The sequence below is a fragment of the Zosterops lateralis genome (assembly GCF_965231275.1).
Source record: "Zosterops lateralis genome assembly, chromosome: Z".
NCBI lineage: Eukaryota > Metazoa > Chordata > Aves > Passeriformes > Zosteropidae > Zosterops > Zosterops lateralis.
Genome location: NC_139800.1, coordinates 28202479 through 28218224, shown reverse-complemented (window position 1 = coordinate 28218224; position 15746 = coordinate 28202479). Strand labels below are relative to the sequence as shown.

Below are 15746 nucleotides of genomic sequence, written 5' to 3'. Positions count from 1 at the left end.
TCTTCTACTCATTCTGAGCCTGTCCTGTCTTCAGTATGTTTTCTTTATGTGTTCCCATTTTGGAACAAGGAGATAGCTTAGTGAAATTGCCCAAGAGTCAGTGACTTGCCTTAGGCATCACATGAACCCAGTAGTATCTGACTTGCCTGGGACAATCATGCATTTGCAGGGCCAGAGAAATATGGAGCCAGAGAGAGAGACAGGGAATCTGGGAGAAGATGCTTTAAAACCAGCAGTCCTATAGTTAATGTCTGCAAAAAGCAGAAATTCCGCTGTTAATATATCTGTTGTTTTCTTGGCTAGCCCATGCTTGAATGGTATTTTTTTGGAACAGGGAAATAGAGGAATACACTTGAAGGTCCTGCAGTTCTGCTCTGTGAAAAGCTGTGCAGATCAATAGCAATGACTCTATTTTTGATATTATTAGCTCTTTAATGGAATTTTAATTAGCAATAGCTTTCATATTCCACAAAATTATATGCCATATCACAAAGCAGGCCACCACGCTGGTTTACAGTTACATTTGTCAGATAAATGAGTCCTGAATTGAAATACCAATAAGCCAATTTAGATTGTGCACAAGAACCAGGCTTTTCTGAGTGCTTTTGGAAATCTAATAATGCTTGGCTACTAGGAAGTAAAATGCAGCTTACTGCACCTAAGTCTGCTTCTGCTTGCTGCCGTATTTTGTTTTCCAGATATCTGAAAACACTGATAATGGCATGCAAATGTTTTTAACTGAAGGAAAAAATGTTATTACATGTATAGTGCTTAACTACATTTTTTGTGTTAGAATAGGAAGGATTTCCACTTACCTAGTTCTCATGAACTTAATGTGTTCTGTTTTCACTTTGGTGTATATTCTCCCTCTGTAATAAGCAGCGAATACTTGACCTGAACGCACTTATGGCATTAAAACATAAACATGTGGGCCTGTCTCCCTGCATTCATAAAAGTGAAGTCACAAAACTTAGATTATACTAAAAGCTTAACTTCTAAAATAAGATTAGAGAAGTTCAGCTTTGTATTTTCAGAGAAGTACAAAACACAGCCTATTTAGTGAGGGTAGGCCTTTTCACCTTACCTGTTAGTCACCACATGTGCCTTTATCTCCCTCTGAGATGAGGCTCCTGAGAGGCGTTTTAAAAGACTTTATTCCATTTTCAGTCTCATGAGAATGGTGAGATGGTACAGATGTTGCAATTCACGCCATTACAATCAGAAGCCAAACTATTTCCTAATTACAATACATTATAAGTGGTTTTTGGGTCATCAGCTTTTGCACACAATGCTGCTAATGCTTCTAAGCCAATCATCTAAAAATACTCACGTGAGTCTTGGTACAATACATCTTTCATAGTTCTATTTCTAAAAAATTTGCAAGGTCATCATTTGAAACTTGTTTCTAGTTCAATTTCTCTTTCAACAATGTCTGTCCTATTTCATGGCTTTTCCAAGTCAGCCCACCTTATCTCAGAGTTTGCATACAGGTGTATAGGACTATGTGAGCCTTCTGTTAGGCTTTGAGAATTCCCCACAAATCCATTTCCCACAACATGTCCTGCTTTTTAAGGAAGTAGCAAAATTTTATGCTTGCCATCAACCACCTAGGGATTCAAGCGCTCTCATTTTAGAAGTTAGGAGTCAGTTGCAGAATTTATATTTTTATCCCCTCATTCCATTATCTAACTCATCCAATATGCAGGACTTTCAACAGTAACTTGCCATTTCTCATACTGGGAAAAGAGAAACGTAACAGTTCCTGCTGTTCAGTAGAGTTTGATAAAGACATTAACTTCAGTTCTATAACACTAAACACTGTTAAAAGCACTGTCTTGCAAAGGCTTGTAAGAACTAATAAGAGGAGAGTTCTTCACTTTTATTGTAAAGTGCACACAACTTTACAAACAGGAAGTAGAAAGTAAAGAGATCATCTTGTCTGAAAAGGGAATTGTTTTTGTGGTGATGTGATTCTACATTTTTGTGGTGAGTCAGTACTTTGTCTACAAATGGCCCTGATATTTCAAAAACCCCTCTGTAGATAATTAAAATTTGGCTATCATCTTCGATGACACTCAGAATCAAAAAGCACATTGGAAAGCAAGAGGAGATATTCAAGTTTACATAGTAACCTTGAAGAGTCAAATGGGAAGAATCAGTATCAGAATACACAAGGTCTCAATGAATTAGGGAAATCACTTCGTAGCAACTATTTTACTTAACTGTGGTTGGCCAACCCCATTATGATTTTGAGACACATTTCCCTATTCTACTACATAGGACAGACAGCTTTCTGAGATTATTAAACACAACCTTACATTAGCTATTTTGAATACTGCCAGCAGTGAAGCCCTGGCATTCATAAATGAGGACTGTGTCCACATTCCTGAAACTGCACAATAAATAATTTATTTTTGACTGAAAAATAAAACCTGAGCCCAGTGAGATTCCAGTTCTCTGCCATCAGTTCTTTGTGGGAGCCATTAAAGGGAGGTCATGGCTGTAGACTCTCTCCTACAGCTAAATCTTAGGTAGTGTTTTATCTCAGAAATATGCAAATAGAGCATACATTACTTGCTGAGAGGTTAAGGAAAGCAGGAAAAAAAAAAAAAAAAAAAAACAAAAAAAAAAACAACAAAAAAAAAAACAACAAAAAAAAAAAAAAAAAAAAAAAAAAAAAACAAAAAAACAAAAAAAAAAAAAAAAAAAAAAAAACAAAAAAAACACCAAGAAAAACAAAATGTGATTTATTTAAAAAATACAATTGTGGATACCACTGTAATAAATTATTTTCATGTGTGTATGATCCTCCTGCAAAAGCTATGCACTTAGCAAAATGTAACATAACAATAACTTGAGAAATGGTATCTAGGAACAGTTTTCTTCAGCATTTCTATGTAATCACATGCGCATGTATTTCATGTCCTAGAAGTAAATAGATTTTCCTTTATCCATTCCCAAGAAAACAAAATGGCCATCTAAACCAAGGGCTATTCTTCCTAAATGTCCAAAGAATTGTATCATCCCTAAATTGTAAATCAGAAGAGCAATGAGCAGTAACCAAGTAGTGCCAGCTATATCATGATGAAATTAAATGCCCAAAATGCTTTTCAAAGGAAGATATCAAAAAGCTCTGTATTATTTAATTTCCAATCCATAGTTGCCAAGAGTCTTAAATCATCTTTTTCAGGCTTAGCTGTGAGCATCTGGTATTTTAAGGACTGAAAATGCCCTGTATGTATGGCATCTTGTCTTGTTGCTCCTTCATCTTCTATGAGGATCAAAGTATTGAAAAGATTCCTCAAAAGATGGAAAACCAGTTTTATGCAGGAAATTGAGATCTCATGTGAAATAGGAAGGGAAAAAGGTTCAGAAGATGACCTATGAAGAACTAGCTATGAAATTCATTATGAAATTCACAGACCTAAAGTGCTTTACCTGAAAGATATTTTCAATTAAATGTGTCTTTAAAGGACACATTTGACTAAACTTGAGAAGGTGGAAACTTTGATATTTAAATAAATACCTCAGTATCTGGTCTCATATACAGAAGCTTGCATTCAATATTTTTTTATGCTATAATATTTATTTTAACTTCATTAACTTCATTTTTTCCTTTGTTACAACCATATAGAAGATTGCCATCAAACAATAAATACAAAAATTTAATATCCCCTTGAACAGATAGAGCAGAGAACTTTTGAGCTGTCAATTCTTCACAATAGAGGAAAACAATCTTCCCCTGCTCTTGCTAGGTCTTCTCAATTTGCATATCTGTAACAGGAAGAATTGTAAGAAAAAACTATCAAATTACAGAATGATGAAGGCACAGAACACTTCATAGCTTTAGGGCCCTTTCCTAGAGTTTGGAGGTACCAAGAAGTCTCCTTCATTGTCAAAATTTAAGATTTCAAATTAAATTATTAAAAGATCATAGGAGGAAATAAAGTGGTAGTTCAAATATACTTGTGGGAAGTATATTTGCTCTTTAGCAAATGGAGTGAGATTGCTGTTGCTTAGGTCCCCCTTTCTTTTAAAACCTTTTAAAATTAGTTCAAATACATTTAGTGCTCCATCTGTCAGTATTTTCAGAGGCATATCCCCAGCCCCCTACTCTTTGACTTTGAGATCTATACTTGCAGGACCAGCAGCAGGCTTACCTGTATGTTTAATGTAGTAAAGTGTAGCAGGGAGGGATTTGGGATGCAATTAATGCAAGTGCTTTAGAAGTCAGCAAGGAAAGGAGAGAAAAACCTCAATAATTCCACCCTTCTGTTCCACACTAAAGGATGTTTATAGATTTGAGATATTTGATCATATATTTTTTGCTTGGTGAGACAGAATCACACAGCTGCTTAAGTGGCTGTGATGGGTCCCTGTCTCCTCCCTCATTGCAATCACTATCCTTACAAGTGTGTTTGAACAACTCTTTCTATAGCAACAGTGCAAGCTGGAAAAAACAAATGGTTTGGGTTGTTACATATCTCCACATCACATTTTTCTTTATATATCTTTACTTTCTATTTAAAAAACCAAGTTCATTATTTTATGTAACAAACAGTACACAATGAGTTATGATTGCCATGGTTTAGTTGAGGTTAGGGTTGGGTTGGACTTGATGATCTTGGAGGTCTCTTCCAACCTAGTCATTCTGTGATTCTATGATGGTGAGTTTGTAAGACACAGAATGAGAGGCTATATTTCTCTTGAAGTCTCTGTCTATTGAAACAAGAGGCTAAATAAACCAGCCTTGAATCAGTGCTCCAGTGACCATGGATAGTTTATGTTGTGTGCAATTTGCTACTGATTTCTCCTTTGTCATTTATACTTACATTTCAGCTCTCTGTCTTCAAAAGAAACATCTCTGCAGTCATGTGTATCCTTATCTTTTGACATCTCTGTAAGCAAAGGTCATAAATACATGCAGCAGTGAGGATAGCTTAAACTTTTTCTAGAGTGATAAATCTGTGTTAGAAACTGCCACCTCAGGCCACTCAGGAGTGACTTGAATGCAGAGCAAGAGATGAGATTAACACCAAATGCCATGTACATTTGGGTAAGTATTCTCAAGAGAGTTTTTCTTCAGAAAAACACCAGTGGTTAGCATGAACTAAATTTCACTCAGCAATTTAATTTGTGGTGGTCTCCAAAAAAACATGCAACAAATTAAAAATAAATCAACCAGTAACCATCCTGAGAGGCAGCAAAAGGATTTTAATCTCTTCTCTCCTAGTGTAAATGTTAAATCTCTTTGCTCTTTTCTTCATTTCCTTCAATACTACTTGTCGTGGTGGTTCTGGCCTTCCACTGAGATTTGCTCATTGTAAATAACATCAATATCACAACACAGAAACTAAAGCTTCTCTGTGTTTCTCTCAATGGGGCCAAAGTGTCTGTCATGAATGTTGGGACAAAGACCCTCAAATGCATGGTATGATACTGGAGAAGACCGTGCCAAGGCAGTTCAAATTGCAGCACAAAGTCTGCACATCAGGATGTGATGCCACTCTGAGATACTAGTTTCCAGGGAGCCTGGTTCCTGTTGCAAGCTTTCCAAAACACAGCATACTGCTCTGTCCTTTTCTTGTGCATATCAGGAGTGCATCAGTTCCTGGAACAAGTATGCTTTCCTTTCACATTTTCCTTTCAAAAGGATGACACAGTGATGAAAAGCCACTCTTCAATTGTAATTTATAGGTGTTATGTAAATGAAATGTAGGAAGCAAAATCAGAATTGAATTTAATCTCCATTTGGTCGTCACCATTACAAATTTAATTCTCAAGCAATTATTTCCACAAGTCATATGTACATACTTGCTATTGATGAACTCGCCACAGGTGTTCCGTTGCCCTTATTTTCTCTAGCTGAAAGAAAACAAAGGAAAAAGAAATTTAAAGAACCACCCTAAGTACTTGCTTTAGATCTAATGAAGAGCTTAAACACATTGGTGGGAGGGGCACACTTAGCATAGTGTAATCTTTTGTTCTCAAAACACTAAATTTCTTCAAAGACTTTAAAATAAATTCTTCATTGCTCCCAGTCTATTGATTTCCTTTCCAACTTCCTTTTTTTGTTTCTAAGCCAGAACTTCATTGATACTATACACTAACATCACTGGAATATACTTGTTCAAATAGTTTTCCATTACATCTTTTCACCCAGAATTTGAACATATCAGAAAACAGGGAACAAAAAGCGGATTATCTTCTCAGTACTTTTTTGAGGGGGAAAATGCCCACATTCTGAGAAGATTTTGTTCTGAGAAAATCACTTGTTGAGTAACTCAGGGCAGCTTAGTGTTGAAGACAAAAACCTATTGTCACTAGTTTAGTTTTTGAATCAACTTGTAGTTTACCACACACACACACACACTCTCACATGTGTATATGTGTCTATATGTAGATAGATGTGAAACCTAATGTGATATACATTATCACATACGCACACAAACAATAAATATTACTCAGGCAACCTAGGAAACTTCTGACCTTCGCTGAAATCCCCAGCGGGATTCTTTTGAGCAGTCAAGGATTTTGCTGTCCCTTCTTCTACTTTCATGTTCTACTCCTATTCCTATCATGTTCTTAGGGCAAGTATATTCTTATACCTGCAGAGTTACCTACAGGCTTTTTTGCAGCCTTTTAGAATCACCTGCAAGCTTATGAATACTTCTCTCAGGACATTTCCATAGCTGCCCCGTTCCCCCACCCAACCTATGAAAGAAAAAGAAATTAACAGTAATTCTTTCAGTTCAAGTAACAAGTTTAATCCCCCTTTTTTTTCTTTATTTTGGATGCTAACCATATTCTTTTCATACTCAGCTAACCTAAAAATTATTTCTCCAAGTTTCTCTTTTGTTAGCTAGCAAGTGAAATTAAATTATTGCCAATGCTTTAGCTTTTCAACATATTGTGATGCTGAAAATGTCTAATATTAATTCATTAAATGAACTGAGGAAGCTCAAAACTTAGTAAGAAAATCAGTGAAATGGTACGAAGATTGAGTGAGAATATTCTCTTAAAAAAAAAAAAAGGTGCTCACAGTTCAGTGAAATTTTTCAGAGAATGCAGAAAAAGAACCACTAAAAAACCTCCAGTATCCTGTCTGCTACCAGCTTTCTGGTCCCCAGTCAAAGGGGAGGACACAGAACAGGAATCTTCCAGTAAGTTTTAAAAAAAGTGCTTTGATGTGGAATAGGTTAGACACTAATCTTACATCTTTAGCTATAAGAAGGAGTAACAGACATATATGGGGAAGTGGTTTGTGAAGGGCTGATAATCGGTTTCATTCTGTCAACTTGCTAGTATCTACCCAAGTCCAGTAAAGAGAAATAAATATTGTGGTAAAAAATTGTCTCTTCCACTCAGTGAGAATGAATCAACAGAGCAGATTGATAATAATGGAGATACTTTAAAATAAATAATTTGCATACCTTTTCTTATGCAGAGCAGAAATAGAAGCCCTGATCCAACAAAAGCAGTAGCAATGAGAGCTGCTCCAACAAAGCGTCTGCTCTCAGCCTGGAGAATGACATCAGTAGAATCTTCAAGAAAAACAAGTTGGGGATAAGACATTACATAATTGCGTAAGAGCCTCCTTTTACCTTTCATTTTCACTATTATTTTTGCTATGAGCAATTAAGTCATGATAACAACATTATAGATTGTGTCTAAGGTCAGGTGCTAGTGGTGCACTTAACTTTTTTTTCAAAGAAAGAGGGGAGTGAAGAACATATTAATATTTTTCTTTGCTTTCTGCATCACGTGATAGTGCCTTTGATCTCATCAGAATTCTGCTTGTCAAAGTGTTACATCCGGTTTATTTTCCCATCAGGATTGGAGAAAAAGAGCTAATTGAGAAAGAGGTCAGAGAATTCCTTTCATCTGGTAAAGCTCTAAATGCAAAGAGTCAGATATTTTTCTTGTTAAAATCAAACTTTCCCATTTGAAAGAACGACTTGGCTTTCTCACTCTAACCTTTCTGTTTCAAACCCTTGTCAGGCCCAAAAAGTGTGCCCTCACAAGTATTTTTAAAACTAGGTGGTGAACTGGACCTGGGAAAGGATCTGATGAAGTAATAGTCTGACAAAGAAAAATACTATTTTTGATTTGGATCAGATCTCCAGTCTAGTTGAAAATGTATCAGGCTACAATACAGAAAAGAACAATCAAAAACAAAAGCAGCAGAGGAACTTCCCAGTTAAAAGGTCTAATTAGGAATTGTCTATCCATTGGAATTGAGAATTGGTCTTATCCATTTATGAGTTTTCCTTCAATTCAGACTTTATGAGGAAAAAAAATCTGTGCACAATTAGTTAAATTTAAATATGCTCAAAGCAAAGGCTGTAGTGGCAGGAAAAGACCATATTGTTCAAATTTATGTGACAGTAATCATCAACAAAATAGAATATTCTTGGAAAATGTGTTTAATTTATATGGGAGGATTTAATTTCCAGGTGCTGAGCTGCATGTCTTCCAAATAATGGAACTTTTTTAACATTTAGACTCAATTTCCACATACCTGCAGGTCAGACAAAATTGCTGTCTTTGAATTCTGACCATACGTTCATGATGAACATGTTAGCATGCAAAAGTGTACATTAATAACAAAACTTAATGACACAGGTATTTCTTTCTAGCCTCTTCAAAATTAGGAAAGATAAACAAATCATGGCTGATTTGGCTGGGACAAAATTACATTAGCACCTTGAAGTGTATTACCATAAATGAAATTTAGAAGTGTTACCTGCTATGTGTAAAATAGCAGATGTATTTTCTTGCAGCTCTTTATTCCAGAATATACAGTAAAAAATCTCATCAATTCCACTTTCGATTGTAAGGGTACTTGTCACATGGTACAACTGGTCACTTCCAGTTTCAAATCTTGTGTTTGCCTTGTCAGTCAAATCCTCATAGTTTCTGTTTTGCCATATCACTTCAGCTTCTGGATATCCTTCTGACTGACACGTCAACTTCCATTTGTTGTGTCCTGTGCTCACAACTCCTTTGTTTATAATTCTGTAAGGAGCTAAACAATTGGAAAAAGAATCATTAGCAATAGGAAACTAGAAGAACAGCCTGTATTAAATGCAAGACACCTTTTCGTTTTCCACAGCCCCAAGGTCTAGTTTCAGCTTGGATTTTGACAGGAAAAGTAACACTATTGTGTCTGTAACTAGAGGTTTCTAAACCACATTTTGATGTGGTTTAGAAAGCTCAATAGGCTTTATGGTCTTTGTACTGTCTACATGATTTTGCAATCCCATTCCTTAAATGTCATCGGGGACTTAAAGGACAGAACACAGATTCAACCTAAACAGATGTGCCAAGTTGTATAGCTGCGCAAGCACCATCAGACAGCTCCTTGTCTCCGATGAGGTTTCTTTAGCTGCTAATCCAGATACGTCTTACTTGACGGTCTCCTCTGAAATCTTTTAAGAGTATCAGAATATTGAACCTCTGTAGTAGCACACGCACCCTTAACTTTCAGATGGATTGTCTTGTAGTCAGCTCCCCCATAGACAATTACACAGCGGTAAACCCCTGCATCTCTGAGCTTCACATCACTGATCTGAAGGAGAGACTGTCCCAAGTTCAGATTCTCTTTCAGCAGTTTTATTCTTCCCCTAAAGTCACTGTCCTGATTTTTGAAGTCTTCTTCTCCTTTGTGAAGTACATAAACCAGCTTCAACTCATCTTTCTTTTCCCAGCTGACACTTAAATCTTTCAACTCTAATTTCCCATTCACTGGAAATGTGCATTCCATGGTCACATTGTTCCCACGTTCCACAGTGCAGAGTGACTGAGGAGCTTCAACAGTGAATAAAGCTGAAAAATGAAATTTGGATGAAAAGTTAGTTTTTCAATAATACACCTAATCTTTCAAGTCATGTCTTACCATACCTGTAGGAAATTTTAAGGACCAAAGTATCTGCTCTGTTCTGAAAAGCTAAACGTTTTGGTATGTACTTGTCCAAGGTGTGACAAAACACAAGATTCTGTATGCACACACAATGGGCACTTACACCTGCAAACACCTGCTTTGTGCACACACATGCACACAGAGTGATGCTGTACTAGAAACAATGAACTGCATATGCACAGCCCCTCAGCTGTTCCTTTGAGAGCAGCTGACCTGTGGTAACAGATCAGTATTAGTGCCTCCAATGAGAATGTTCTCTTTGTATAAATGCCAATTGTTTTTACCAACAATGTTAAAGAATACAGAAGAATTCCCAGGTTTGATAGAACCTAGAAAACTTTTTGTTTGAAACAGTGCCTCTGTTGGAACACTGAGAGGGATTTTAACCTGGCCCCATATCAAAATACATGCATCTAGTTTAATGTAAAGCCATGCTTGTGCCTTTTTACTTAAAACATTAATGCAAAACCTAAAATGCTAGTAGCTGAAGGAAAACTGGGGAAATTAACATTTCTGTGCCCATACATGGAAAGAAAACATACTAAAACAGTTCTGCTTTTCATGATTTGGCTTCTTACCATTTAGGAAACGCCAGTAGAATAAAAATATATACAAAAACAAAGGTCTTCCCATGATCTAGATTGAACCTAAAATGATAAAATAATAGACAAATATAAACACATACTCATTTTCAGACTTGCACTGTCAAATACACTTTATAGTCAGTCCACACAAAGAACAGGACAGAAGACACTGAATTCCACTCTATTTAAAAACAGGACAAAACTGCATCCAGTAGATAATCAGGCAGAAATCTTCCTGCATTGGTGGATCCAGGAAAAATATCTTACTTTATTTGCTTTAAACATCTGTTCTTGGCTATGGCTAAACAGGTACTTTATAATTATCTGTTGACCCAATTATTCCTGTAACTATAGCAGGGAATGTTGCTCCTAATAGGAGAATGAAATAATTTTCTATACTCAGTCAGTGCAGGAAATAGAACTTGGTTCTTCCCCACCTGTTTGCTTTAGTTTAACATACTGTGAATACACCCAGCTTTTTTACCCTGGCCTCACAGTACATATCAGAAGGCTCACAGAGTTACATATATGGTGAAAACAATTCATGCAGTAGTTAATCTTGTAACATGTATTTACACAATAACCACTATTTATCAGCTCTTCACACAATAGTGCCTTTGTAAAACAATGACAAAGCCAGCAAATCTACAAGTGGAATCTATTGCCTTGAATTTCTGCTGCTTTACCTCTGAATACAAAAGTCATTTCACTTCTCTGTCAGAAGTTTTCTCCTCTTTATTGACATAGGTTTTATAGTCCTACCCAACATTTTAATATTTTAAAATGCTTATTAATATCAACTCATACATTTAATCTTCACACACCCACTGATTTTAAATCTGTATTTTAAGTCAGAACAATAGTAATATCCAGTAATGCCATAATTTTTCAAATTACTGTTAAGAAAAAATCAAACACCCTAACAGATATATTTCATGAATACAGAAAATGGTAATTTTTTTTTTCTAAATAAAGTCCTAATTTTGGATACCCAAACATCCACAAAAATAAGGAAGGATTTCCTTTAGTGTTTTCTAGTGGTAGTTTCAGAATTTGTGTAAGAAATTAGACAACTGTAATACCCATGACACTTCCTAACTGATGAAATTCTATCTTGACTGCTATTCTTCACCATTTTTATAAAATGTTTCATCCTTCTTTCTCTGATTGTCAACTTTAAGATAATAGTGAAAAAACAATATTGTCCTGAATTCATAAGACACATGTGCCTTTACAGTGCTGTGGCTTAAGGGAACTAGACTCCTTATAACAATTTGATTTAAGCTACTTCTTTTCCTCAGAGTGTTGCTGCCTGATCCCAACAGCTGATTTGCAGCAGGCAATGCATATGGAACTGAGAAAGGAAGGCAATCTACTACATTGTTAACATGTAAGCATGACCTGAAAACAGATGCAGGAAAAATACACAGAAGATTATTAGGGTGCAAGACCTGATTAATTGATAAATCCTAGGCTTCATAAAGTGGTTAGGTTCCAGACTTATTCCTTACCCACAAGTGATGTCCTTGAAAGCACTAGAAAATTGCAGCCAAATACTGTGGGTCGCCAAGAGCTTTTCTGAACATGTATGCATTGGAATGCCTCCATCACGATTTCCCTGCTTGAGTAACAAGCACTCCAGACCACCAACTAAGCTCCAAAGTAAAGCTTCTCAAACCAGATAGAGATATACCAATCTCACAGATGTGCCATAATCACCCTTATTCTCAAGACAAGGCTGCCACTGAGACTGACTGGATATTGTTGTGCACTCTCCATGTCAGAATGACCAGAGCTGCAGCACACTCAGACTCAATTTTTTTTTTTTTTTTTTTTTTTTTTTTTTTTTTTTTTTTTTTTTTTTTTTTTTTTTTTTTAAGTGGAGGCTGTAGACTGCACAAAACCAAGCAGACTGCCTGAACTAGTACACTGCCTGGAACAAACAGTATGTGCACTAGAGTCAGGATACTGAAAGATACCCATATTCCTGCCTGCAACCCCTATCCACCTTTTTGACAGGAAAACTTAATGTTGGCATGATCTCCAGGAGAGGTGTTCTAATTAACTCCTGGAAGACAGACAAGAAGTTAGCTTTTATAGTCCTAAGACCCATGTTTATGTCCTGCAATTGCTGAAATTTATTAGCATGCTTTCTCCCACTGTAGAGGAAAACAAGCTTTACAATATACAAAAAAAAAGTAAGACTATTACTTACAAATTTCCTCAAGACTGAGAAAGTTGGCTGCTGTATTCAATTTTTCACTTTCAGAGGGAAAAAAAAGTAGGTCCAGGTCAAATCCAGCTGTGCATGCAAAAAGAAAACCACTGCAATAACCATTATAGAACCTTCTGTTTTACCCTGAGCAGAAGGATCCTTTGGATCAGTTTGAGACGTTGCTATCTACTTGCTGTTTTTCTTACATAACCTACCACAATGCCCTTTCTGTCCTCCTACCAGCTTCCAACATCTGTGGCAAATAGTTTTTTAAAAGCAAAATATATTCACTGTGCAAATTGCTCCTCAGTACTGCTGCTGCATGTTTGTGCCACAATCAAATGAAAAAGACGGGAAAAACAGAACTATTTGTCAAAAAGCTTCATGTGACCACTTAAATGTTGACGTAACTATACCTACTTCTTTAGGAAACTTCCCCATTATTGGAAAGTTCCCCAGTAGGGAAAATTCTGTATTGCTAACAGTGGTTCACTATAACCAAAGACATAAATGTTGCAAAAATTAGAACATAAAACACCATGGGCATTTTAAGAAGCATATAATCCAGTCAAAGCTCTGTATGAATACCAGGAACACCAACTGCAAGTGGCCATCCATCTACACAGAGTCAAGGTCCCTAGATTATTAATCACAAGCAGTGCCAAACAGCTTTCTCATGTCCGTAAAGGTAATAGGAATAGAAATAATATAGGAATGACAGGAAAAGCATTTTCTACCCTCCTCTTGTAAAGACAGATATTCTTTTCCAAAGATTTGCACACAATTAAGGCCCCTTGCTTTGCTACTGTGTAATAAAAGAAGAGTTCTTAATCCCATGCACTACGTTAGCAAAAAATAGCAAGCACTGTCTTTTTCATTTTCTTGATTCTAGAAGTCATTGAGGAATACAGAACACCCCTGGCCCCTCAAGTGTTAGAAGCAAAAGGATATACTCACATTAACTTGTAGACTGTAGTGGAAGAATTGGGTCAACAGCACAAAATACAACTCTAAATATGTTTCAGCGTAAATTCCTTCTCTTGAGCTGTCTTCGCATATCTCAGAAAAGGGTTGAAATTCTCAGAAGAGTTAAATTACTGTGAAACAACCACTACAAAAATTTTCAGTGTTTTCTTCTTTCCACTTGACAGCTCACTCACAATATCTGTCATGGAAGAAAAAACACGTAATGTACAAAACTGATTAAGGTTAATGTTTTTACTTGATGTGTGAGATGAATGTGGAAACAGTGGATATAAAATAGCTGAATGTAACACTTAGGTTGTAACAACCTCAGGAGGAGATTGAGGGGGTGGATATCTGCAGTAGGTGAGACAGCTAAATGTTCATTTCCACTGTGGTTTTTTGCTGCTCTTAAAAATAGGTTAAATTATATTGTCTCAATAGAGAAAAAGGTGCAACAGAAAGAAACTGAAACACATTTATAAAATACTGTGAGATCAGAAAAGCTGCTGATGCAGTGACCTTTCAATGTCAGGAAAAAATTAGTTTCTGCTTTTTTATTTCCTGCTCCAAGGTCACAGGGTTATATTTTCCATGTAAATGTTTAGCAGCAAATAAAAGACCAGACAGATGGGGTTTGTTTTGTTGAGTTTCTTTTTGTTCCTATTGTTTAATTGTATTGTATATACACGCATACTCCTATATATATACACACATACACATCTACATGCACATAAACACATTTTACTGCACAGTTCTATACTGTGATGGTGGGGTTTGAGTTTTGGGGTTTTTTCACCTGTTTTGCAACAAAGTTCCCAGACGCCTATCTCAGTCCTGCCTGTCACTGAGCATTCCTAAGGACAGCAAATGTCTCCAGGGAAAACGCACCCGGGCAGGCTGGGGCGGCCGCCGGCGCCACGGTCGGCTCAGGGGGGATGAGATGGGTGCAGCACCGGGATGGGGCCCGGCTGCCGGCAGCCCCGCGCCTCGCAGGCCGGCTGCCCCTGCCCGGGGGCTTTTCCCTGCCCGGGGGCTCCTCCCCCCTGCCCGGGGGCTTTACCCTGCCCGGGGGCTCCTCCCCCCTGCCCGGGGCTCCTCCGCGGCCGGCGGGGCTGTGCGGGGCTGTGCGGAGCTATGCGGGGCCGTGTGGGGCTGTGCGGGGCTGTGTCCCGCCGTGTCCCGCCCGCCCCGGCCCGGGCTCTGTGGGAGCAGGGGCGGCGCACACGCCCCGGCAGCGGGAGCTGCTCCCGGCCGCGGCCCTTGGCGGAAACCCGCCCCGAAAACCCCCACGGCCGTGCTCCTGAACTCACGTTTCCCAACGCTTCGGCCGTGGCGGAACAGGGAGTTCTCCAGGCAGTTGGTCTGTTCCTGAAAGCCGAAAGCTCTAGAAAAGAAAACCAAAAGCGACATCAGTACCTACCCCATCCTGCTTCCCTTGCCTTTTCCTTGTTTTTGTTGTTGGTTTTGGTTGGGGGGGCGGGGTGGTGTTTGTGTTTGGTTTTTTTGGGTGGTTTTTTTTTGGGAGGGGTGTTTGTTGGGTTTTTTTGTTATTGTTTGGGGGGGTGGGGTTCTTTTTGGTTTGTTTTGTTTTTTGTTTTAGCATGGTGGAATCACTTTATTCACTTGCTAAACAGATGACTTACATGACTGATACATACTCGTATGGAGAATGACTGGTGCCAAAGGACTGAAAATTATGACACAGTATCCAGGATATACATAATTTCTAGGACCTATGTCCTGCTTCTCCAGAGACAAAGAAGCAATTTATTTAAATAGCTCTGTTCCCTGCCACTTAGGAAGCCTTCTGCCAGACAAACCTCCAATTTAATGATGTGAAAATACAGTCTGGAAATACAACATTGTGTATAGCTTCTTTGCTGCAGTAATATTTCTTATGTTAGGAAACATAACCCTAACAAGACCTCAGCCATATTTTTTCTGCAAGAAAGCAACCCTAAAATAGGAATATTACTCAGGACATTATCAAAGAACCAAGGAGCCATTGTGAGAATGGTTTACTAATGAGTATATTTACAGAGTGAAATACAAATCAAAT

At 37.6% G+C, this 15746-nt stretch overlaps 1 protein-coding gene across 3 annotated transcripts; it reads right to left on the bottom strand.

The window, feature by feature from the left end:
• Positions 1–2332: 2332 nt before the first annotated feature.
• CD274 (CD274 molecule) lies at positions 2333–15142 on the bottom strand. Of its 3 annotated transcripts, none has more exons than XM_083884282.1 (10): positions 15108–15142; positions 13679–13886; positions 12722–12808; positions 10501–10569; positions 9478–9828; positions 8747–9028; positions 7434–7544; positions 5815–5865; positions 4833–4898; positions 2333–3774 (listed from the first exon to the last, which is right to left on the bottom strand). In XM_083884282.1, the coding sequence occupies exons 4-10, from the start codon at positions 10553–10555 to the stop codon at positions 3752–3754; spliced, it is 939 nt and encodes a 312-aa protein (XP_083740408.1). In that variant the 5' UTR covers positions 10556–10569; positions 12722–12808; positions 13679–13886; positions 15108–15142; the 3' UTR covers positions 2333–3751. The 3 variants fall into 3 exon arrangements, with proteins under 3 accessions (XP_083740408.1, XP_083740407.1, XP_083740409.1); XM_083884281.1 differs by having other exon boundaries at positions 14998–15130; XM_083884283.1 differs by lacking the exons at positions 2333–3774; positions 4833–4898 and having other exon boundaries at positions 5515–5865; positions 14998–15130.
• Between the last annotated feature and the right edge of the window lie 604 nt (positions 15143–15746).

Coding starts and splice junctions, on each gene's coding strand:
- CD274 (XM_083884282.1), bottom strand. CDS start 10,555: ATGGGAAGACCTTTGTTTTTGTATATATTTTTATTCTACTGGCGTTTC. Junction 9,029..9,477: donor AATCCATCTGAAAGTTAAGG/GTGCGTGTGCTA, acceptor CCAATTGTTTAG/CTCCTTACAGAATTATAAAC. Junction 7,545..8,746: donor TGCTATTTTACACATAGCAG/GTAACACTTCTA, acceptor TTTTTCTTGAAG/ATTCTACTGATGTCATTCTC.